The 25,976-nt window shown below is 37.3% G+C and overlaps 2 protein-coding genes and 1 long non-coding RNA gene across 32 annotated transcripts in view; 2 read left to right on the top strand and 1 right to left on the bottom strand.

Annotated features, from left to right (window-relative positions):
* The window catches only part of ADGRB3 (adhesion G protein-coupled receptor B3), a 498,176-nt gene that overhangs the window by 175,596 nt on the left and 296,604 nt on the right, over positions 1–25,976 (bottom strand). The gene's annotated exons all lie outside the window — the stretch shown is intronic.
* Positions 1–25,976, top strand: part of LOC148217043 (uncharacterized) — a 194,899-nt gene that overhangs the window by 60,634 nt on the left and 108,289 nt on the right. For all 30 annotated transcript variants that reach the window (XR_015795571.1, XR_015795577.1, XR_015795572.1 and 27 more), the window contains exon 3: positions 16,825–16,937. Coding sequence is in view for 18 of the 30 variants with exons in the window: in XM_088137515.1 (XP_087993641.1) it covers positions 16,825–16,937 (113 nt within the window). In the remaining 12 variants the exon portion in view is untranslated. The remainder of the gene's footprint in view (positions 1–16,824; positions 16,938–25,976) is intronic.
* On the top strand, positions 16,945–25,308 carry LOC148217044 (uncharacterized). The gene is made up of 2 exons (XR_015795583.1): positions 16,945–17,191; positions 18,109–25,308. It is a non-coding gene; the product is annotated as an uncharacterized LOC148217044 (long non-coding RNA).

The following is a 25,976-nucleotide window of genomic DNA, read 5'->3' as shown; positions in this document are numbered from 1 at the left end:
ATTATTATTATTATTCATTGTTGTTTACAAAAAACAATAGAATTCCTAAGTGCATTATTTGGACTTTTCTTGTTTTATTTTAATCAGGAATTATAACTCAAAATAAGAGTCATACCATAATAAATAAGATTCAAAGCATTTCTGAGAAAATAAAACATGCATGATTTCATTTGTCAAATATTTATTTATTTATTTATTAAATTTATATGCTGCCCATCTCCCCCAGAGGGGGATGAATAAATATATTTATCAACAGTAAACTAAAACATACATTGAAGATTATGAATTAATCTTTAATAACCTTAAAGTTGTTCCTGCCTCATTCAGTCCAGGTAACTCAGCCTCTGTCTTTCAGATGTCTTAAGATGGTAGATCTGTAGCCTAACAAATCTGAAAGGCATCAAGCTGGGGAAGCTGGGAAAGGTTGTATTATTAGATCTGTATCTCATTTCTTTGGCAGTTATGCTGTCTGAAATATTTGAAAATTTAATTATTTTTAGAGGTTATTAATTCAATTATTTCTCAAAATCTTTCACATTCCAAAAGTAAAAGCTAAAACTTTTATGGTGAAGACTAAAAGAAGCAATAATGATATATAGCTTGAATCCCAGCAGAATGTCACTGCTTTTATGAAAAAGGTATCGCTGCAGTTTTTAGAAAATAAATACAACAGACAGATTTTCATATATATCAACACAATATGATAGGCTTACTTCTGCAAGTATCCATCCATTTTACCCCATAAAATTTCTCCAGACTCAAAAAGGGCTACTAGGAGTTACAACAGACCATGCTTTTTCAACACTGTAATGGACATTTTTGCAACATCCTATCATTTCATATGCAATATTCCAACAACTGGATTGAATCCAGGCTTTCTATGAAAGGAAAGGTCCTTCCCTTCATGGAAGGGTGTTAGTCCCAGTGGAAGTTTTTACTGGAGGATGATAGGAAGACAATTTCTATACATTCTCCCTTTCATTGCTCCACATGCTCAGAAAATTGCTGAATGGGTCACGTGTGCTGGCAGTAGTATCAGAGAAGGAATTCTCAGAAATTTTCTGCTCTTGTCTCCAGTGGAACATGCTAAGTGCAGAAATAAATGGACGAGAAACTTATATTTAGCCTATTATTTTCAAAGAATAGGCTGGAAATAAACTTGTTGAAAGGAGCTTTGTTTCCTTCTTTCTCTCCTGTTTTTAAATAGTCCTCTTTTAAATTTATATGTTGATTAAATGAAGGAATTATTTTTTAAAAATAAAAATTTACCCACTAGTGATGATAAGAAAATAGTAATTATATTAAAAAGTTCTATTAATTTATTCACCTTTCTACTCCTGGTGCCTAACTAATTAAAATACAGGGTACAAAAGAAAAAGTTTAAAAAGTAATACTAATTCATTAGCAGTTGAAACCATGACAAAAGATGTGCCTACAGCTGAAAGAACCTTCCTAAATAATATGTCACTATAAAGTGTGATATTTTGCTGGAAGGTTTTCTTCCTGACAATGAAGATTAAATTAGTATAATTCAGAAGATAATTTTTTAATCTATGGATAAATAATCATTAGTACTTAAAACTTTGTGTTTTTGACCTCCTACAATGATTTTTGGTACCTATTTATTTATACAATTTCATTCTACCCTTCAGCCAGATGGTTGGCATCTCACAATATTTCCCCTAAGTTTAACTTTGGGATAAGGAGGGAGATGAGAGGTCTGGTGTAGAAAGAGCATGTATGGGCTATGGAGCCTTGTAAATAAATGGGTTTTTAAATTTAAATCCATTGAAGGAAGTATTGTTGCTTCTGTAGCATGGGAGATGTATTGTATTATTATATAGGTAGTTCTTATTCAACAACCACTTGTTCAGCAACAGTTTGAAGTTATGATGGCACTGAACGAGGGTCTTATGACCGTTCCTCTTAGTTGTGGCCATTGCAGTGTCCCCGTGGTCATATGATTGCGATTTGGGTGCTTGGTAACTGGCTTGCAATTACAATGGTCGCAGCGTCCTGCAGTTACGGGATCACCATTTGTGACCTTCATTGCCAGTTTCCAACAAGCAAAGTCAGCAGGGAAGCTGGCAGGAGGTTGCAAATGGCAATCACATGATGTCATGCCTAACACCACATGGGATTCACTTAATGACAGCAACTGAAACTGATGCAACTGCTGTCATAAGTTGGCACAGTCAAGTGATGTTGCGCTTTACAAGCTCATTGCTTAGCGACAGAGTTGCCGGCCCCAATTACCGTTGTTAAGTGAGGGCTACTTGTAATTGATTAATTAAACATGCTTGTGATCATGGACTGTTACTTGACTTGATTCACTTGGACTACCTGTATATATTGTAATTCTTGCAGACGCTCTTAGTTTATTTATTTATTTGATTCAATATAGGCATCACCTGACTCTTCTTCTGGAAGTTTCAGTAAAGCAAGCATCAGAAAAGGCATCACCTAATCTCCAAAGAGGGAGAAAGGGCAGACTGTCCCATGACACTGCCTCCCACATTCAGTTTTAAAAAACTAGTAAAAAATAATGCAAGAACAAATGTTGACTGCGGAGTGATTCATAAGTGCAAACAAAAAAGAGGGAGAGTTCATTGCAGTGCATATTGCTGAACTTAAAAGCTGCCTCAGTAGGTTAAATGATGCATTGAGAGATTAACTAGTCAACAGAATTCTGAAATAAAGCATTCAAAACATTCAAAAAGGCATATTTAACAAAGGCATATTTAATGTTTAAGAGAACAGTTGAAATCATTATTTCCATGGAAACTTTTGCTGGAAATATTATAAAGCTTCAGTCAGAAGTAAGAGCAAATATAAATAAGCTTGCATTGGTATACAAACAGATAGTAACAAGTCAAAATGAACTGCACTATCCTTGTGGCAGAGGTTCAAACATACCAGCTCAATGCAGATTTAAAAAAGAAACCTGCAGAAGCTGCAGTACAATGGGACATGTTCAGTGGGCCTATTCATCAGGGAAAAGCAAATTATTTGTTATGGTGCCTGCCCTCTGGAATGAAGTTACCCCTTAAATCTGGGTGGCTCCCATCCTGATAGTGTTTCAGAGGGCCTTGAAGACCTGGCTGTTCTCCCAGGCTTTGGGCTAGGGTGGTTGGAGCCCCTTGTGAGTTATGTTGCTGACTGGATTTGCCATTTTTATCTTTCTTATTTTTTCTGCTGCTTTGTTTTTAGATTGTACTGCATTTTATTCTTTTGTTGTATGGTGAGCCTTCCAGAGTCGTTTGGAGTCATTTGGAGTCATGTGGTGCCTAAATCGAATAAATTAAATTAAATTAAATTAAACATAAGCAACCAACCTGTCAGAACCTGCATCAATCAAGTGTCAATTTTAAAAAAGCTATAGCAGTCAATGGTGTTTGCTTGATTTGATTCTGCCATTTGTACCTAGGGGGGGATGGTAGTTTATAGCTGTGCTTGGGTTATTGCTATGAGATGGAGAGGCGCTCACACTGATATGGGAATTTACAGCAAGACATGAATGCAGACAAAACCGGTGGTAGTCTGAAGGCTGGGAAGAACTGTGTTATCAATGGGAGGAATGCACAAGGCCACCATTCTGTGAGAAAGGAGTTTGGCGCCAATGTAGCAAGGGGGGGGGGAATAAGTAAAGGGAAATTTACACAGGCTTTAGTTTTAGCAATGCTTTGCTTCAAGCTGCATGTACCAACCAATAAAGGAGCATTTATCTGAACCAGGCCTGGTTTCATTCTTCTAAATTGGGGTTTGGACTTTGTGGACCTGACACAACCATTCCTTTAAAAGGAGTACATCAGTCCATGATATTAAGAATTTGATAATGAAAATGAAACACAGCTAGTTGGCCTGAAAATCTATAGTATAAAAGGTGGAATGAGACCAGCAATATAGCTAACACCAGAATTAAAAGACAGCATATCAATGCAGTTGGACATAGGTTCTCCTGTATCTCATCCTGGAGATCTATCTATATGGTTGTTAACTGCTGACACCAACCTGATGGTACATTGGTATCAGTTACCATCAGATTCCACTGGAGTTGGGCTGCTCATAAATTCAAATAAATAAATAAACAAATAAAAATACTGCATATCACTGCATGAATTTGAGTAGCATTTCAGAAATGCTATGTTGGAACCATTAGAACTTAGAAATTAGAAACTTGTGATTGGCTAAGGAAGCTATCACTGGATTGAAATTCTATCAACAGCCTGCACATTACATTTCCTGTCACGGAAGCCATTGAGAGCAAACTGAAAAAAGTATTGAATGCTCCTGCATCTAACTTCAGTGATGGCACTGGTAACCTCAAACATATCAGTGGTGAAACTGTGTTATGAGAGAATGCATAGAAGCTTTATAAAGCAAATCTGATTCTATTTGCCATACAGCTGGAAGCTAAACTGGATGGAGGCTTTCAAAATCTGATTGCAGCCCATGGGCTATACTGCGGTACCAGTGGCTAAGAGTGCCTAGAATTGAGGACATTTTGCTAATTTCACTGGGGGAACAACACATCAGCAAAATAGACCTAGTAGAGGCTTATTTACATATGGAAAGAGAGGAAGATTTCAAGGTAAGCCCACACAGCTGGGCAAGATCAAAGAAGCAAGAACTGCACAGATTTCAGTAAGCTGGTCTTGAATACATATAGAATCTCGGAAATCGTAAGAGTAATTTATACTGAATTCATTAAGGCAGAGTCTCTTTGAATGATCTGAGGAACTTCTTCTCATGTTTCTTCCCCCGGGCTAAGTTGCTGTTTATGAGATAAGCTGCCAACTAATTTACCCTCTATTTCTTGTTTATGTCTACTTTCCCTTCATTCATTTTCCAGCCTCCCCACAATCTCTTGCACAAATATATACCATAGGGTTATACTGTTATACAGGCTTGTTTTTGGAGCAGGTTCTGCACCAATGCTTTGGCAGAGAGCCACGGTCCAAAAGTTTACAAGGCTGTCAGATATCCAGGGCTATTTAGATAATATTGTTATCACTAGACAAAACAATGAAGTGCATATGCAAAAACTCTAGGCAACATTGCAGAGACTGGTGGATTAAGGCCATGGAGCAGACACAACAAATGTGAGTTCTTTAAACCTAGTATTACATATTATACAAGGTCTAGGTACATATGTAGAGTAGTATAAATTCAAGCAAGCATGAATGCCCTAAAGACATCAGATGTGGCACAGATATGATTTTTATAGGATTTGTTAATAATACCAAACTCCACCCAAAGTTAGCCACCATGATCCATCCCTTGAATGCTTTCAACAAGTTTTTATTTCTGTAAGCCACCTGGAGTCACTGTGAGTTGGGCGATATTAATTGCTTAAATAAATAAATAAATAAATAAATAAAAGATTTACTGGAAAGATATGTATAGACCAATAAATCAAGCAACTTTTCATGATGGCTGGTGTGGGTCTTCCGGGCTGTGTGGCCGTGGTCTTGAAGTTTTGTTTCCTAAAGTTTTGCCAGCACCTGTGACCGGCATCTTCAGAGTGCAGGAGCACAGACAGGAGCAGTTCTCTCTGTGCCCAGGATGATAAATACCCACAAAAGGGTCACATCACCCTGGGCACAGAGAGAACTGCTTCTGTCTGTGCTCCTGCACTCTGAAGATGCCGGTCACAGGTGCTGGCGAAACGTTAGGAAACAAAACTTCAAGACCACGGCCACACAGCCCGGAAGACCCACACCAGCCATCGTATGCCGGCCGTGAAAGCCTTCGACAATACAACTTTTCATGAGTTGTTCATGTTGCCAAGATGCCAAAGGCAGCACCCACTTCACCCATGGGAATGATTTGCTTTGCCATGACAAAGAATTCATATAGACATTGCAAGACCATGTATGGGCACAGTCATTTTAGTTGTGATGGATGCATGTTGAGCTTGGCCAGAGGTGTTTCCAATGACTTCAACAACAGCCTCACATACCACAGATCATTGTGAGAACCTTTGAGGTGTGCCAGTAGAATTAGTCAATGACAATGAGCCACAATTTGTAGCTGAACAGTTTCAGATGCTCTTGAAGCAAAATGGAATCAGATATGTAATATCAGCACCATATCATCCAGCTACAAACAGATTGGCTAAAAGTTTCTCCAAAGCTTCAAGAATGCCTTGTGAGTGATATCTGGGAAAAAACATTGTACCAAATGAAAAGCTTGCAAAGTTTCTATTGGTATATTGCAACATAGTGCACACAAGGATAAATCAAATACCAGTGGAGTTGTATCTTATTTTTAAGATCAAATCTTCTGATATTTAATGTGAGGAGAAGTGTTCAGGACAGACAGGTAAAACAAGTTGTATAGTCTTTTCACACTGAGACACAACACATTGGGTAACTAAAGAGAACAGAGATACAGAAAGGAGATGTTGCACCTGACATGGTTGGAATTCAGCTTAATTCCTGAGGAACCACCAAAAGTCAGAAGGAGTCCACTAACATCCTTTCCAACCTACTCCCATACTAGATACAAACCAATAGTTGTCTGTGGTACACGGTATTCCTGTTAATAGTAACAGATGTCATCCCATTTGTATCCAAAAGCGACCACATTGCCTAGATTTGTAAATATAATATTGCCTAGATATGTAAATATAATATGGGTTTGTATCTTGGCAAATTTTGGAGATATCATCCCCATCCACTAGATTATTTCTTTAATGGTGCAGAATAGAGGCAATCATCCAGTATCCTATTTACCATCTCTATTCTGCTGCTGTGATGCACAAAAAAGGGTAGGCCAGAATAAACAAGGGCCACTCCTTTTGAGTTTGTCCATGCTAATTACCCACAGCATTATTTCTCGTGGATCTGGAATCTTCTATCCTTTTGATAGATATAGATAAACAAATAATATAAACTCTTGCATGATGTTCATGTCTTTCTCTCTCCCTACTTTTGCCATGCTTTCCCCCCCATTTTGCCAGTTAACTTTTTTCATGTTTTCTGATGTTTAATACATGAACACCAAGCTGCATTTTTACTAGCTGAACTAAGTAATATGTGGGCTTGCTCTGATTTGGATATAGGGATTGACTGGGAGTGTGGTGGGCACAAACTGAACTGGAAATTACCCACACTAATTTTCTATTAAAAAGGTTATAGGCCCAACAAGGAGCTAGCACTGAACATTGAATACCCAGAGCATCCCATACACCCCAGTCACAAAAATATTTATTTATTTCCAGGCACTTGGTCAATCATACAGCTGAACCAGCACCTAAAGCCCACACATTGTGGATACTCATTAGGATTTAAAACAACCTTATTGAGGAGCGGTTTTCTTCACATCTACTAAGCTAGCATAACTTTCTTGAAAATGGCAATGACCTTGGGACTGGAAAATCTCTTGCTTGAGCATGGAAAAGAATTCAGCATCTGGTGTATAAAGATGGAGGCACTATTTGAAAAGCCTTGGAGCTGCAAGGTCCAGAAGAAGCTCAAGCCAGAACAGCTAGAGCAAAAAAGATGGACTACTTAAGTCTGAGAAAATTCTGAGGCTGAACTCAGCAAAGTGTAAATTGATTCAGAATTGTGCTTCAGGAAAGGAAATCTGGAACAGGCTAAGACAGATGTAGGCACACCAAGAATGAGCAATAACACTTTAATGTTCAGAAATCTCATAAATCTGAAATTATCAGGGAATGGAACATATGTCAAAGTATCTCTCTGTTCAGAAGACAATAAAACAAAATAATGTGAACCTTTCTGATGACTTAATCAAGGAACTGTTATTAAGATCATTATCAGAAAACTATAAATATAATATAGAGTTAATCAAACTTGATGATGAAATTTCCCTTGATGGTTGCAGATGCTTAATAAATAAACATCAAATTATATTTTTCTAGCTAAGTGGTGTGTGTGCTTTCTATGATCTGAATATAGGGATGATTGGGAGTGTGGTGGGTGCAAACTAAACTGGAAATTATCCACAGTAATCTTTTAACACCAGGGAGAGGTATAGTGAATTGAATTATTGTTCATTAATTAAACATGCCTGTGCTCCTTTACTGTTATTTGATTAACTTGAGCTGTCTGAATATATTATAATTCTTGCAGACTCACTAGAGTTAATTGTTCTAGAAGGTTCAATAAAGCAAGCAGCTGAAAAATCTACCCCTGATTCTAGAATATTTTGCTCACAGAAAAACAACTCACGACAGGTAGGTTAAACCAAGCTAGAATAGCTGGCTGCAAGAGTTCTTAATTTCTGCACTCCCTCCTTTATCATTGGCAACTAAAATCGGGGACTATGGGAGCCGTTCCTTTATTGTAGCTACTATGTATTAATATCATCCCTAGCACTGCATTATACTAGTGGCATGGCTCTTGCAGAATACATTTCCCTCTTACATTAAAAATGACAGACTTTCATAAAAGCTCATTTTATTTAAACGCCTATCGTTACATTTAAACAAATGGTCTCTGGAGGTAAACATCTTGGATTCATGAATGAACATAAGGAAACTCTCCAAGGCCATGCCTGCATTGTATTTATGTGCTCAAAGTCTTTTTTCTGTACACTATTCCCTTCATGCTCTCCACTCTCTTCCAGTTACAGCACTCAAGTACCCTTTCGGTCCACTCCTGCAACTAAATGCATGCACACCTATACTCTTTTCTAATGGCTGGCCTAATGATAGATTATTACTTTTGGAGTGGTATGCCATTTCCCATTAAAAGTACATGCCTTGTTTGTCCCTGAATCTAATTCCATTTCAGGCTTCTGGTGTTCTGCAGGCAAAACCTTATTATGAGATACAGTCATGAAGACAGGAGGTGAAGCGTTAGAAATGACACTGGGGATAAAGCACATCCCTCTTCCCCACATTTTAAAACAGTAAACAAATGCTGTCTGCACCAATTCTTCTGCCAACTCATATGACTCTTCTGCCATTTTCTTTAAATAAAAGTAAAAGCATCCCCTCGCAATGTGCAGGAATGCACTCTCTTCAATATTACAGTCCTGTTCTTTAAGGTTTTGAAAAAGCTCTGGTTCTGGGTAACACATGCAGGGGAAAGACTACAGGTCTAATCCAGCCTCTACCCTCTATCAGGGTGTCTCCAGTGCTGAATACTGTGTGGGGTAGTGTGGGAGGCATCTGCCAGGGATATGATAGAAGTAGACCCACAGCTGCAACTATGCTTTCTTCTTCTTGCTTCTGACCATCTATTTAATCTAGTCTATGGCTGAGTGCTGGTGATTCCCCCCCCCCCAAAAGGGTGGGGGACAAAAAATAGTGGAAAATAGAAATTTAATCTTTTCAGCAAGTATTAAAAATCAGGGGGAGGGAAAATTAGTCCTAGGAGATGGTTTGCTTAGGTTGGAGGGTATTAGCCCCCTATTACTATAAAGCAGGGATTCCTAACCTTTTTGCTGTCGTGCCACCCTTTAGTGTAATTTTAATGTACACATCTTGCCTAAAAATCTAAACACCAAAATGAACACAAATGAACAATGAAAACAATACAATGAAACTTTGGTAAAGGTGGATTTATTATAACAATGGAACTAAAAAGTGCTTCACACCTCCCCTGGACTCTGTACCTCCCCAATGGAGGTACACCTCACAGTTTGGGAACCCCTGCTATAGCGAATAGTAAGAAAAGGTCCAGTGTGGGTATCTATCCTTCAACATTTCATAACTGCTATGAAATTAACTCTGTACCACAAAATAGGTACAGTACAGCTTCAAATCTTTCATATTGTCTGGAGCTACAAAGCACTTCAGCCCCACTTGTTAATTATATCTTTCTTAATCTTCTTGTTATATAAATATTAATGATAAACATAATATATTTCTATTAGGGCTGTTCACACTTCAAACTGATTTGCAAGAAGTATATCAGACTTTGCATGAGCACCAATACTTTTCTAACTATCCATAAATCTCCTTTTTCAGGCTTCCATGTGATCTTGAAAAGGTTGTGATTGCTTTGAGTTGATTTGTTAAACATAATGTAACTTTTAAGCACCTATAATTTTTGTTCAGGCTCCTAGACACTTGACAAAGGTGGGTTGCCTTAATGATACAACATTCTTTTCTGCTGATCTTCTCCTCATGCAAAATCTGATGCACTTATTATGCATAATTTTCAAGGCATGCACAGCCCTAATTTCAACAGTTTTTACTTTAATTACTTTAAGAAACTTACTATTAATATATCATGGTTATGTTTGTAAAGAGTCGGTGAAGCTTCCAGGTAATATTTCTCAAAAGTCCTTGCATATATCTACAATATATGCATGACAGCAAGGACATGGGCATCTGTGAGGGAGGCAAAAGGGTACATGATGTTACATGTGCTGAGATATCAATGCACAATTGACACATATTATGTCACCATGCCAAGACATAGCTGACACAAATTATTTGTGTCAGTTGACTGTTGTTATCATGTTGAAAGTTGAATGTTTTTTAAAGTTGTTTTTTATGGTTTGATTGTACGTCGCCCAGAGCCACTTTTGTGAGATGAGTGGCCATATCAATATGATAAATAAATAAATAAATAAATAAATAAATAAATAAATAAATAAAAACACCATCTTGGATTCTGTTGCCAGGGAGGCTATCTTGCTGAGAAAAAGGGACACTGAAAAAATAATCCAAATTTGTGAGGGATGTTCTGGGATTACTTTTATACAAATGCATTCTGTAAGACTGTTGACAGAAAAAAAGTTTAGCATAGCTATATAGGCCAACTTATTTCATTCATTTACTGGTTTTTCTATTTTCTATTGAAATGTATATCTTAATTTTCTGGATCTTATATCATTAACATTAATTTAAACTCATAGATAAAATTGAATAAACAATGGAAAATATATCTTCCTATGGATTAAGACTTTTGTTATAGAGCAATTTTTAAATATGTTTATTACTATGCTTATAAAGTCTCTTTACGTTACATACAACAGCTTCTACTTTTTTATATTAGACCATTAATTTATATTTTCTTAACCTAGATGTTGCATTCTGAACCCTTTGGCTGGAAGGCACTCCTTCCATAGTAGAACATATCCCTCTTATTGATTTGTTGGATTTATATCCCCTCTTTTCTCTAGGAGCCCAAAGTGGCTTACATTAGAGCCTTTATTTTGTATCTCCACAAAAACTAACCTATGAAATAGATTTTTCTGGGAGTATCACTGGTCTAACAACAGCCAGTGACTTTTCAAAGCTGAGAGTAAACTTTAACTTGTGTCTCCCCAATCTTAGTTTTCTGGGACTTGTACCTTCTTCTACCAATTATATTGTCAGTTTGATTTTTGTGTACTCCATCTGCTGATGTCCATGTATATGGGCATCATTCTGATTGTTTGAAGAATGTGCAATAAAGACATTCTTGGATTGGCAGAAATTGATAAGTTCTCTGAATTCATTTCAGTCTCCTAGGCCATACAGTGCAACTACATTTTCTTCCTCAGTATTCCCAACTTTGGCATTCAGTTTCCAAGTAGCACATCTTGCCTGCATGTTCTGTTGATGTCCGATTGACCATAAAATTCATTAACCTCTTCTTCTGTATCACTAGTTGGATTATAAACTTGGATAATTGCCATATGAAAAGGGTTGTCCATGAAGTCTAACTGATACTGTTCAGGCATTGATTGCATTGTACTGTTCTTGCTACACCCTTCCTAAATATGAAAGCAACACTGTTCCTTCTTTGTTTTTCATGTCTTGAGCAGTAAACAGTATGATCCGCTGACTGAAAGTGTCCAATTCCAGTCCATCTCAATTTGCTGATGCCTAAGATGTCAATGTGAAGTCGATTCATTTTAACTTTCATTTTGCTGAACTTTCTTGTGTTTGTGCTTCTCACACTCCATGTTCCCACTGTAATTCTGTCTTTGCAGTCTCTGATTGTCTTTTCCTGTGAAGCAACATCAGCAACTAGAAATCCCAAATGATACCTAACCATGTCATAAACACTATTAGTACTGTAAAAGATCCTCAGTTTTTCCTCAGTAGCATGTTGAGTGCCATCTGACCTGAAGGCCCCATCATCTGAAACTATATGGTCAATCATTTTATATTTTCTATCTATGAGGGTTTTTTTTTGGGGGGGGGTAAAATACAAGAGTGGTTTACTATTGCCTTGTCCTGTGCAGTATGAAAGATGCTTTTGTTGTTGACACTAAAGTGACCTTTCGCCTCCAGCATCTTCCTATATCTCTGCTGCCCCATATACTGTAGGTGCCTACTTGCTTTAGCTGGGCAGCTGGGATGACTTTCACACCTCAAGTGATCCTGCTGGGATTATATACTCCCAACATTTAGTTATATTTCAAATTTAGTCATTCTTCACTTATCCCTCCTAGGAAATCCCCCCCACTCCAGTCTTGCCATGATAAGGCAGTATAGTAGGACTGGGGTGCGGGGGGAGACAATTAATATTACTTCTTTTATAAAGTGATGGCTAGTTGAGTGTTATCAGCTTCAAAGTCTTTTTTATGGCCAAAGACATTTCTTATTTTTGTAATCAAATTAATGTATAATTGTCAAACAACAGGAACAAACAAACAAACAAATCCCAATTTCTCCATACCGGTAAAAGAATTTGTTTCCTTTGAGTTTATATTATACTTTTTTCCAGATGGACTATTTGGGTTGGCTGACATTGCTGACAATGATATTAGCTTCAAGGACAATGTTAATTATTTTGACTGTATAATAACAGTCATGTCCCAAATCTTTAAACAGGAAAATCCTTTGGCCTGATATGCCATTTGTAAAAGGATAAAAGCGTATGTCAGAAAAAATATATACCAGAGAGTCTTGACTTCATGTGGTATTCTGTCTTAATTACTAACTTGATTCATATCTAATACTCAGCCAGGAATAGTTTAGGGTTTGTTTGAACATTTTAACCCATTTCAAGCAACAAATTATGCTTTATTTGGGGGCAATAAACTACAATATGAAAGCATGGTATTATTAGCTTGTAAGTCCTGTCTTGTTTTGATCATAATTTGTAATGTTCGAACCAACATCATTCTGGCTGATATATACTTCATATTTCTACTATGCTGAGGTATCTTGGCAGTGCAAGATATACAAATAAAAGCAGGAAAAAACTGAGGAAAAAACAACCAGCAATTGGTCAACACAAACCAACTGCATTGGTTATATGCAAATCTGACTCAGACTCTGGCTTACTTCTCAAGCCAACTTTATAACTTGAACAGAGTCTCTCAGTTTCAATCTCCCCTACCTCATGAGATTTATTATTTTTTTTGAGGGGGGAGAGTGGTGAGCTAAAATAATGCTTGAAATTCCTTGAAGAAGAGTGGAATTACCAATTTCAAAACATAGGTCTGATGCCTGTGCTCTGATCTAGCATGGTCCAGATGGATGAACAGCACATGGTTGAGGCAAAAGGTATGTGATATGCCTGGAAGACACCAGATTAAGGAACATTGGTTTAGAGTTACAAAATGTTACCGTTTTCTAAATTCTGGAAATAAGAATTGTCTGCATACAATATGCCTTTGAATTCTCAATTTACCTGTACAGAAATAAAAAAAGAGCAGTTCTTTTCTCAAATGGGAAATTATTTGTTATTTCTGACTGAGCAAACAGAAATAGAAAGCAATTGTCTATTATCCCTTACATGTCATCTTATCTATTGACGTAGATTCAACAGAATGCTAATGCTTTTAAATAATAGTTAAGGTTGGGTTTTTTTTTTTTCTTTGTTGTAAAAGTATTTAGGCAAGTTGTAAAATTTTACTACTTACATATTACTACTGTCTTTATTTTGAAAACAAAACATTACTCTGAAAATTAGAACTAGTGACTGTACTCATAACTCTAAAAAGGTGTGATGGGGCACAGTAATCCCTGGGATGTAGTGGTGTGAGCAATCCTGTTGCTTCCCACAAGGGTTTCTTCAAATCCTCCCCCCACAGCCCTGCTGCACCCTCCCCACAACTCTTTGGAGACATCCACCAGCTATTTTACTCTAAAGAAAATCCTCTATTCCATCATTTACCAGGTAAAAAGCAGTACCAGTTCTTTCATAATTTAAAATGTTATTGTATATAATAAAGTCAGAAAACAAAACAAAACAAAATACAGAATTATTGCTTTCTGAAGAAGTTGAGGGATTTCTCAGCCCCACGATCTCTCATAAACATATACACCAGAACTAATTCACAAAGCCCTGATCTCCATTTAGGAAATAAAATACAATTTATATCCTATCTTTCTTTCTTCACTGATCCTAGCTTGCTGTCCAGATTACTAGGCTGGTCCTGTTGCTGCCAGCTTTCTCACTTACCTTGCTTTCAGCCAAGGCTTGGGGAAGAAAACTCAGTTCCCAAAAGACAAGGGCAAAATGCACACTGCCTTCTCCTTTTTAAAAGCCCACCTGAGAGAGACCCCATCCACTCGATTGGGTCCTTGGCATTTAATTTCCCAGGCTTCTGATATCTCCACATATTACCTGGATGGATAGATCATTTTCCTTTATTTAAACTCTGCTCTGTATCTGAGCCTGAATATATCTTCACACAGATAAGACTTCCCTTTTGGCACATAGAAACAGAGAGAGATCCTCCCAGCATCTCCTTCTTCTAGATAGATAAAAAAGTGCTGTGCCATTAAAAGAGAGGGGCAGAACTCCAGGGACATGGAGAAAAAAAATTGCACCTAGGCTGGAGGGTACCATTCCCCCAACAAATCTGATAAATAGCTGGAATTACTCCCAAAGGCTGAGGAAGGTCCAGGGAAAAGAAACAGACGAGTCTGCTTGTGGGAGCCAGGTTATCTTTAAGAAATAGGAATAACCAGTAATCTGACTTTGACTTTAAAAATTTTTTTGTTTTGTTCTGCTCTCTCTGTGTTAGAAATCTTATTCACTCTTCTTTATGTTTCTCTGAATAAGTAAGGTATTTTGTGTAATTTCAGATTGATTATTTCTTGGGAGTTGATATATGTAATTTGAAAGCTACCTCACTGATTATCGTGTAATCTGCCAAAAGAACTGCATGTATTTTTGAAAGTATCAAATATTTTGAGTTTACTTATTTTTTTCTAATAATATTTGATTTTGTTTATCTCCCAGAAGATTGTTTTACCTCCAAAGTGGGAATGGCTGATACTTCTAGTCACAAACCTTGTTGCTTTATGGCCAGAAAGGGAAACTATAGCATTTATTTTATTACTCTATTTTAATTTTTACTTCTATCTTTTATTCCCTGAAAAGGAGTACCAATTGTGGGAATCATATCTGATTTTGGTCCTCTCTGAGACTAGAATTCCTGTATTGGGAAAAAGTAGGTATTAGTAATCACTGAAGGCAGGACGTTTAAAGGCATATGGAGATAACCTTGAAGAAGGAATGCAAGAACTGTTAGGTAAATATCAACTTAGCACTGGGAAAGAAGAGAAGGTGAAAAAAACCCAAGATAACCCCTCCAGGGAAACTCTGAAAGGCCTTGGAGAATCTGTTATACTCTATAACAATAAAATTGAGTTCCAGTAGTCCTTATGTGTTAGCCCTTCAAGGTAGTCCAGACAAGAAGCACAACCATGAGTATTTTATTGTAAGGTTATATTAACAGAATCTTGAAAGACTGAAAGTATTTATCCCCTCCTTTCCTTTTACTCTCTGGAAAACTAGGGAGGGTCCCTTCTGAAATGTTTCCCATGCCCTCTCTCTTTCAGTGGGCTGAGCTGTCTTTTACATGCCAGTTGTCCAGTCTTCCTCCTGTCTCCCAAGGTCATTCCCACATGCCATTACATTGTGTTGTCTGTTCCCTAATTTGGCTACCTCAAAGGGATGAGATCAAGGGACTTTTAACAAAGGATTTCTGTTTCTGTTGTCAGCATTCAGTCTTTGACATTGGTGGGAAGGCTGTGAAAAATTCTACAGTCCCTCTAGAAAGTAAAGAGGATGACCTTGACAGAGAAAGAGAAGATCCATTACCAAGGCAATGATTAGATAAACACTTCAGAAGCCCAGATGAGGGGGAGCGACCCAAAAATGTCTCAGACAATCCCCTGAATTCACATGAAGATAAAAGAGAAAGGAGGAGAAGCACATTCAGATTTGCAAGATTTTGTTACTAGTTAATAACACTAGTTTTAGGCAAACCTGGCATCTGTTTCTTGGTCTGGTCTACCTTTGGGGGCTGACAGTCCCTGAGATGTCTTCCCAAGGTCTATAAGATTTCAGCCTTAGTCTAGTTCGTAATTGTTTACATATTATTTATTTTTAATGAATTTGTTCTTAAGTTGCCTTGATAGCATTTTGAAATTAAAGGTGGGAAACAAATCTCATTGTCATCCTTCCATCGGTAGACGCTTTAGACAGTGGGTTTTCTTCTTACTATCTCTTAATAGGTGATTCAATGCACTTTTCATTCTCTCTCCTCCCCCACCCCACAAACTTCCAAATGGCTTCTGAACAGGTGAGTTGAATATAGCAATAGCATGGGGACTTCTGCCCAAGGGCCTTTTGTTGCTAACTCCTCTCCAATGAAACAAAGTGTTGAAGCACTAATGTTTTATAGATTATACCCCGAGGAACGATTCTTTGTATTACACTATCTTCCCAAAATGAAATTTGAAAAATTTCTTCATTAATATTCACCAAGAAAAAAAAAAAGATCCTAGCAGACCTCACACCTAAATGCAGTCTTTAAGCTCTCCAAGAATATTTAGGGAATCTGTAACGCCATCATAGCATGATAAAGCTAAACTAATACTATATTGAGAATCCAAGCTGAATAAACTTATATTTTGCTTCATGAAGATATCTTTTTTTTGCACAGTAACATTTTTGATTGAAAAACATCGAAGATGGACAACACAGAGGACTGAACCTGAAAGGTTACCAGGATATCTACTTTTACAGCCAGCCTCAAAGCCAGATGCTCTTGCTGCGGTAAGGCCAAAGCCTTAACTTTGGGTCTTGAAACCTTGTGTACTGACTCTTTCCTTGCAAGCAGTAGTACAGAAGAAATCACAAGCACAAAATAAAAATAAGCAGCATGAGAAGCTTCTGGATCAGGCAAAGTTGCCCTCCTTTATTCGTCTTTCAGTTATAACAGACTTAGAAAGGTATATTATTGAGGGCAAGCTCAAGAGGACAAACAAAGAAGGAGGAGGAAGAAGAGAGGAAGTTCATCTAGGAAAATGGTGGGCATATAGAAGCTAACCAATGTACATTTTATAAGAAATGGAATAATGGAGACAAAACTGCCAAGTTAAATTTTGCTCACTTTTTTGCTTATCCGGCCTTAACTTCTTCCTATCCCACACAAATATTCTGAATCATGTGCATAACACCTAATACATGCATTTTAGAATATTTTTTTTCTACACATTTCTGCAGGTGATTTTTCCTTAATATTATGTGGCTTTTACACTTTTCTCAAATCTACAGATTTTCCATGCACTTCTTTAAGTTGCAATCTATTTTATAAATTATGGAAAAAGCAGGCTTTTATTATAGATTAAGGAACTGTGAATTAGAAAAATCCACTAAAAATGTCTACATGAATTTCTGTATCATCCCTAGATTTTTTTTTTTTTAAAGAGTCATCTAACTATTGAAGTAACTCCATTGTTTGGATCTCCATCACTACAGTGTAGCCTGAGGCATTTTTTACATGTTGTGATTGCACAATCTGAGTTTGGTGCTACTGCCCTTTGATGTCCCCTTGATGCCATGGAGCTTGTAAGCAGTTTTGAAAACAGAGCCAAATATTTATCAGTTCCAATACTGCTCCAAAGGAAGCACTGTAAATTTTATAGTTAGCATAGGATGGTGGTTTCTGTAGGGCAGTGTTGTCCAAACTTGGCCACTTTAAGATGAGTGGACTTCAACTCCCAGAATTCCCATGCTGGCTGGGGAATTCTGGGAGTTGAAGTCCACTCATCTTAAAGTGGCCAAGTTTGGACAACACTGCTGTAGGGGCAGGACGGATAATTTCTCCTGGGAAGAACCTCCTGCCTTCTACCTCAGGGTTCCCATTTTACTACCAACCAGTCTGAGGAGTGGTTTTACTGCTTTCCTTGTATAGTGATACAATACTTTCCCCCTCTCATTTCAGTAAACAAGCAGAGGAAGGAAAAATGTACAGCATTTTTTGCTCCCTCCCATTAGCCAGCTGGAGGGAATTCTGGCCTGCAACATGGGAAGATAGTGTTCCAGCAGTGAGAGTGTTTCACATTGCCATGAATCTGCAAAAAAGTTAAGCGGGGCAAGAACTGGCTATATGGAAATGACTTTGTGCATTGAATCAGATGGTGTAATACCACAACCTAGAGATTAAAATAACAAACATTGAAGCATAAGCTACAGAGAGCAAACTTTCAGTTAAATCCAGCAATTTCTTTTTTTTTTTTTGGAAAGTATACTAGTGATATCTGGAAAAATTATCACTAAACATCAAAGTTAAAGAAAATGTATTTTCATATAAAATAGGTAAATAGATGGTTCCACCTGAAGGACCAAGCCTCATGATATAAGTATAGATGAAAATTTGTAATGGTATATATATCTTTTCTGCTTCATCATTTCATTTTCAGTGATAACCCTCAAATTTTTCAGTACAGAAAGTAAGTGCTTTAATCAATTTCATCTTCTCTGACATTTGAATTTCTTGCTATCTTGTTTATGAAGAAATTTAGCAATATTGATAAGGTTATTTTAAAAAAAAACCTCACCAACCCATATCCATTGCCCAAACTGAATAAGTATAGCCACTTCTATCATACTATAAATTAAAGATGTCAGGAAAAAATATAGCATCACACATACACATAAATAAACAGAGATTTATACCTAGACCTTTAAGATTTAAGAACTCAAACCCCTATGTCTGGATGGATAAATCTATCTATCTATCTATCTATCTATCTATCTATCTATCTATCTATCTATCTATCTATCTCTTCTTCTTTTCTCATGAAATCTTAAGTTCCTTCTGCCCTGTGTATTGAAAAATGATGAATGATTTTTATTTACTTATTTCTATTCTATTCCTGTCATTGATAAAATCTTTATAGTATATAAATTAATAGTTTTGCTATAAAGAAAACATACTGGATTGTAGAACATGTGGCTGTAATGTCCACAGCAGTAAAATAGAATTGTCCATTATCTTCCTGCCAGTAAATGGATAAGGGACTGATCTTTATTGTCATACAGAATTTAATCCAAGAATCAGTTCCAAAGGTCTTGTACCCCTGCTAAAGATGAATTATACAGAAAGCTCTCAACTTCAGATAGTTCTAACATATAATTTACTTCTTTCACAAACAAATAAACAAGCTTTTTGCCTTCTGATTCAGTTTAACTCAGAAAATATCTCATTTCATATCTTCAGAAATGCCCTTGTAGCAACTAACTTCTTGGTTGCAGTTATCCAGAAAAATCCATTTACTGATTTTGCTTATTGCAAAGATCATAAATGCTAGTCGCTTGAACCAATTTCCAAATTATTCAAACAATTATAGTATGAAACAAGTCCAGAATATTATATTGGACTTCTGCTGTGTTTCATTGTGAAATGAAACTCGTCCAATTACTGTACTATTGTGTAGTAGCATTTTCAGTGAGATCTGACCAGTTCATAATTTCAGTTAGTATGAGGATAGACGTCCAAGAGTATCTTGAGAATTACAAAATTCCTTTTATGTACAAACTGATTCTCATCTTGCTTTGTAGCAAGTTAAAACAGAACATTTCCACGTAGTCAATTTTCTTTTGTTCTATGCATTCCACTGGGTTTACAATGGTTATTGTCTGTGCTCAGAAACACCATATACTAGCGATTCTTCATGTTTAGGGGTCACAATGCTGTGCTTAAATTTCTTAATACTAAACAAAGGAACCTTGGGTAAAGCAATCCATCGATTTAGGACTGCACAGCAACAGCACCAATTCAGTAAATATTCCATCCTATTGCTTATGCTTCATGTTACTTTACTGCATATTGACAAAAGGGTAATTTGTTGATTCATGGTAACAGCTGCTCTTAAGATTCCAGCCTATATCATTTTCATCCATGTGAATGAAATGTCATGTCTAATGTATGGAACACTTTTACATTATGAATATCTTTCCTATTTTGTGGAATGGAATATAGGTCAAGCAGATTCTGCCACTCACAGATTCATCTGCATGCTGAATAACTGTATCTGTAAGTTGGTCTGCTACAAGGACTTCCTGTATTTGGCATATTAGTCAGGTGGTTCAGCAAGGGCTGCTGTCTGTTAGCTTTCCGGTGATGCCAAGAAATGACAAAACATTAATTACTTCGGCAGTCTCTTTCAAAGCCTGCTATAATTCATAGCTTTGTCGATCAATTAAGTACTTCTAATAGAAATGTGCAAAACATTCTGTGCACAGAACTGCTGATTTCAGGAGATCTGTGTCCAAACCAAAATACATGAATTTCAGATGTTTTGATTAAAACAAGGCTATATTATTCTGGAAATGTAGTTGTTCTAGGCAGAAGTGGTTGTGTGTGTATGGGAGAACAGGGGGAAAAAACCAAGGACATAGTGTCTGAGGGGAATGAAGGGAAGAAAGGAAGGGACAGTTCTGAGAAGATCACAGTCAGGCTGGTCAGTGGGATATGCTGTGCTGGGAGCCTGTCCCTCACTGCTGAGACCACCACAGTAAGAAACAAGCACACAGGCTGGTACCTCAGCAACTGCTGTGGGGGGTGGAGGGAAGGAAGATGCTGGAAATATCAGAAAGCATGTTGTTGGGATATGCTGTCCTGGGATATCAGCAATAGCTGATGGGGAGGGAGGGAAGGGAAGATGATCAAGAAGCAAGCAGGCCAGTAGGATATGTGGTGGTGGCAGTGACAATGGCTGAGAGGAGAAAGGGAAAGGAAGGTGCTAGGAAGGACAGGGATAGCAGGCTGGTAGGTTATACCATGCTGGGATCTCCTGAGGGGAGCAAATGATGATACACACCAGCATTGCCCTATTTGTCCCATAAAACTACTTTGGGATCCATCTAGATTTTGTTTCATCTAAAACCTGGAACAACTAAAACATTCTGAGCTTTATTTCTAATTAGGCAGAACTGCTGAAAAACAGTGATTCATTCCAGATTTGAAACAAAGCATATTTTCTGTCCTTTACCCATTTAGTTGGCTTGTGTGCTATGGAGATGCATCTAAAGTTCTCCAAAACATCATAAGCAAATCAAAAGACCCAGTAACCCAAGAAGAAAAAACAGGAGTCATCTACAACATACAGTGTAAGGACTGTAACAACCACTATGTAGGACAGACAGGCAGAAGGCTGGCAGAGTGCATCCACGAACACCAATTAGCAGTCAGAAGACACGATGAAAACTCCTTAATCTCACAACACATGGACAGACTCAACCATAGTTTCAACTGGGAAACTGTCAGCATCTTAGACCAAGCTAAATCCAAAAATGTGAGGGAATTCTTGGAAGCTTGGTATTCAGACAAGGCAGCCATCAACAGGTACACAGAGATAAACAACATCTACACACTATTCAAAAGAGACAATAGAAAGGAAAACAAAAGATCAGAACATTTCCTCACTAGTAATCATCACCCAGATAAGCAGACATTAAACACCAAGATTATCAGCAGACATACAATCAAGCAATAAACAATACCTTAATCAAGGAACTACCAGAGGGAAAAAATAAAACAAAACAAAACCCACACCTCCACCAACACTGGCAGGGCATATAAACAGAGAGCAAACCCCATTCCATTCTAGCACTGAAGATGTTACCTAGCTGGGTGATGAAATGTTTGCAAGAAAACAACCAAGCTCAGTGAACCCCAAGGACTCCACATTTTTTCTGTTTCATGAACATCACTAGCTTTTAGTTTCTGTGAAATATGGTGAATTACACTTTGATTGAAAGTAGGAACTGGGGAAATTAAAGCTTGTATATTGCTCATGTAAAGTAGAGACCAGAGGGGACCCCCCCCACCCCTCACCATCCTAGTAGCTGTAACAATATGGAAGATAACCCCAAATCTCAGCATGTCAGTGGCTGCCTTCCAACTATCTAACACTGGATGCAACTGATGCCTTGAGTTCTGTTGCCCTGGCTCCCCCTTCAACATGGTTCAGAAACTTGTGTTCTTGGTCTTTTCTGGTTGTTGATATTGTTTGATATGTGACCAGCTTAAACCTGGTAAGACACCTGGACTGACAAAAAACAATACTGAATGGTGGTCCCCAAACTGTGGCCTCATTTCTATATAGATTAACTCCTTGAGGTATATATTCACTCCTCAATATATTATATTATATTATATTATATTATATTATATTATATTATATTATATTATATTATATTATATTATATTATATTATATTATATTATATTATATTAACCAATATATTTACTCCTCAAATATATATTCCCCATATTGCAAATGGTTGGGGACTAGGAATATTACTCTAATTTTTAAGAATAGCAACAAAGGCCACCATGCCAATTATCTTCCTATCAATTTACAATCAGTAAAATCTATACCAGACATCTATACTGGAAATTGTGACACTGGTTGGATTCAAAAAATATCCTGGCAAAAGAACAGACTTTCATTAGAGTGGGTGGACAATACAACCCCCAATGTCTGCTCTATATGTAGCAAGCATTTTTGTAAGCAAGCCTTAGATCACATTCCCATATACAAATTATGGGACAAACTTAAACCACTACTATCAACTGCTGCTCACTTACCATATTGTCACCATATTGTTACTAGTGTTATGTTTCTTTCATATATAGTTATCTGTGACTCCTAGTGGTCACTAGCAAATACAACAACAATTTGTAAAGCTATAAGCTTCCTTAGTGGGGGAGACAAAATTACCAGCTATAAACTCTCTAGTCTGAGATCATAAAGAGAAAAATCTTCATGGTATCTATTGTTATTTGTAATTGATTGGTTCCTGTGAATGCTATGTACCTTCTGCAAAGTACTGGTGTTAAGTCAGGAAGGTATGAACCCACTCAAAGTGAGCAGAGGGGAATATGTGGATATTAAGTGGGCCATAACCTGAAGGTATGTGGGAATTCATGGCTATTGTAACAACCAAGGGCTTGTCTTAAGTCATCACAGTCCTCATTCACACTGAGGGCCACACATTAGATCTGCTCTTTGTCCCAGAGCAAGTAGTACGTAATTTGAGTATGGAGGACATTAAAATCAGCCCACTGTTATGATTAGATCACTATCTCGTGATCTAATCACCATCCTCAGTAGGGTGGATGTCCCCCATTAATAGGGTCAGTCCCATGAATTCAACTAGTTTCCAGTGGCTTCTTGGAGAATTTCCCAGTGATCTGGTAGGGAGCTTTGCTGGGTGTCTAGTTTAGCTTTAGAACACAGAAGTGATGAATGTGCTTGACAGAGTTGCTCCCAAGCAGCCTCTTCCAATATTCAGATCCAGGGTTGTTCCTTGATTTACTAAGAAGCTCCAAGTGATCAAGCATCTGAGGAGACACTCGAAGTGACTCTGGTAAAAGATGAAAAATGAAAATGACTTGACATGGGTACAAGCTTAAATTTGAGGCTAGACCGTGATGTTAAAGGTGGTAAAGTGCCATTACTTCTCTATATTTATTGCCTCTGTGGAATGCTGGCCAGTGGCAATATTTAATGTGACTCTCTCCCTTCTGGGGAAGCTGGACTGGGAGATTCTCTTAGCTATTATGGACAGTTTATCAGGCATTTTGCAGGTAAAAATCACTCATATTTTCTCAGATTTGGACACTGGTTAGGCAGGTTTCATGAGATGACAGAGGTAACAACTTGTGAGATCATTTGGGAATCTTTCAGGTCCTCTGTGAGATGGGATCAGCAACCACCTCCTGGCTTATATGTGTGGCTGGAGAGAGAACAATGCCCTGAATGTTTGAAGGGAAAGGGAATGCTGCTGCTAGGAGGTGTTGGTACATCCCCTCCTCAAGGAAACATAATTGGCCTCACCAATTCTGCTTAACAGAATATTTCCTAATCTTTTAAGCCGAATTTGCTGTGAGAGTCAAATAAAAATTCCTGTGATTTGAGCAAACTAGGGGTAGTGAATCTGTAGTGAATTTGCAACCCTAGTGAGTCAAATAATTTGATGAGTTTTATTATTTGCTTCTGAATTTTTGAGGAAGTCCTTTTCCAGAACCTAACATAAAATAGGAAGCAAAGAGATATAAAAGTATATTTTCAACTGCATGGTAATCTTTGTCATAACCACTTTTTAAGAATAGGGCTGTGCTCTGAGTTTATTAGTTCAATACAGGTTTTTGTGTTTAATTCACCATAGAATCTGGGGATGGATTTAGGTTTTAAGACTTCCTGATGACCATTTTGTAATTGTGCTGCTTTGCTTCATGAAACAGAAAATGAGAATTGTGATGGACATTTAAACTATCTAGTGAGAACTGAATTGCTTGTTTTTCCTCCAAAAATAACCAGTTCTCCTTTACTGAAGACAAATTTTAAAACAAATATACCAAGGAAAAAATAGAAGTTGAAACATTTCCAGTGCTCCAAGCTTGTACTTGTCCTGCTCATTTTCTTCCTTGATTAAAGGCAGACAGTTCCTCTCATGAGATATGCTGACTGCAATTCATCAAAACTATGCTCACAGGGAGCTCTCAAATTGTCAGCAGAAATGCCACTTCTGCAGAAACAACACTTCATATCTCTATAGCAACAGAATTATAGCATCTTCCCCCAGTGATAGGCTGGATTCAAACACAGTTCTACTTCAGGTAGGCCAAATGAAATGAGTAATAACTTAAACCTTGTTGGTTTCAGTGGGCCTACTTTAAAACAGATTAAAACTAGAGTCAACTCAGTATGCCATATTAGCTTGGTCTGGGGGAAAGGATACCGTCTATTGCTTGTATCATACATTTTCTTTTTCCTTGATCTGGGTTATTTGCCTCTGATAAATACTTTCGTGAGAAAGACATTAAATAAGGATTCTGTTCTTCATATTCCATGAAGATAATATATGTGGGCTGAGGTTTGGAGAACAACACCAAAGGATGGTAAGTTTATAAATGTACATATTCATCTGAACTAGATTTCTTGCTTGAGCAAAATACCTGAAGAGTTTTTAGGGAAAAATAATGGAGTTCTGACAACAAAAATTTACAAATCATGCTGAGCTTTCTTACTTGCAAGGCCCAAAAAGAAGATATGCTGCTGACAGAGCTATCAAGTGGAAGTCCACTGCTTCTCTAGAGAGCATTAGCTGTATTGTTGAGAGTCTAGGGTTAATGGAAAAAATATTCTTCAAGTAGAGAACTGAGCTGATAAGTCCTAAAGTTAAAGATACTGATAATTTCCATCTAAAGCAAGTACTGTATTCAAGACAATTGTATAGACCCATGCCAGTTCCATATGCAGTCCCAAGCATATTTATACAACAGTTTTTTTTTTTTTTAAGGAGGGTTAGAGTAGTTTCCAAGATGGGAAATTCAAACAGACCAATCAATGTCTTGATGAACCTATTGGGTGTCTTCCAGGCAATTCCTATAGTACCTATTTAGCACAAGGTTGCATTGTAGTCTAAATCAGCCTAGGATGTGGATTTAGGTCAGTTTTTGGTCAGGTCATCCCTAGACATGCCTTTTGTTTAGAATTATCATCTATCAAGTATATACAAGAGTCTATGTTCATCACACTTCCACTAAATTAATTCATTTGAATGTCTACTAAAATAAATTGGATCTGATTTTAGAATACATTGTGTGGAAGCTGCATTAATTTCGATAGGTTTCTGAAGATTTGCAAACTGGTATACAGTATAAAAAAGCAAAGCAATGCACAGAACAATTAGGCGCATTTGTGAAAATTCAACCATGGCTGCCCTTTCTCCCTTCTCTGTATATGACCTGGGAAAGGACCCAAATTTTACTAACACTCATATGAGGGTTTTGCTTTGT

Source organism: Python bivittatus, unplaced genomic scaffold, assembly GCF_059951505.1.
Source record: "Python bivittatus isolate LINGU-HERP-01145 unplaced genomic scaffold, Pbiv_v1 ctg000020_np1212, whole genome shotgun sequence".
NCBI lineage: Eukaryota > Metazoa > Chordata > Lepidosauria > Squamata > Pythonidae > Python > Python bivittatus.
The sequence above is the reverse complement of the archived record's forward strand: the minus strand, read 5'-3'. Positions and strand labels throughout refer to the sequence as shown.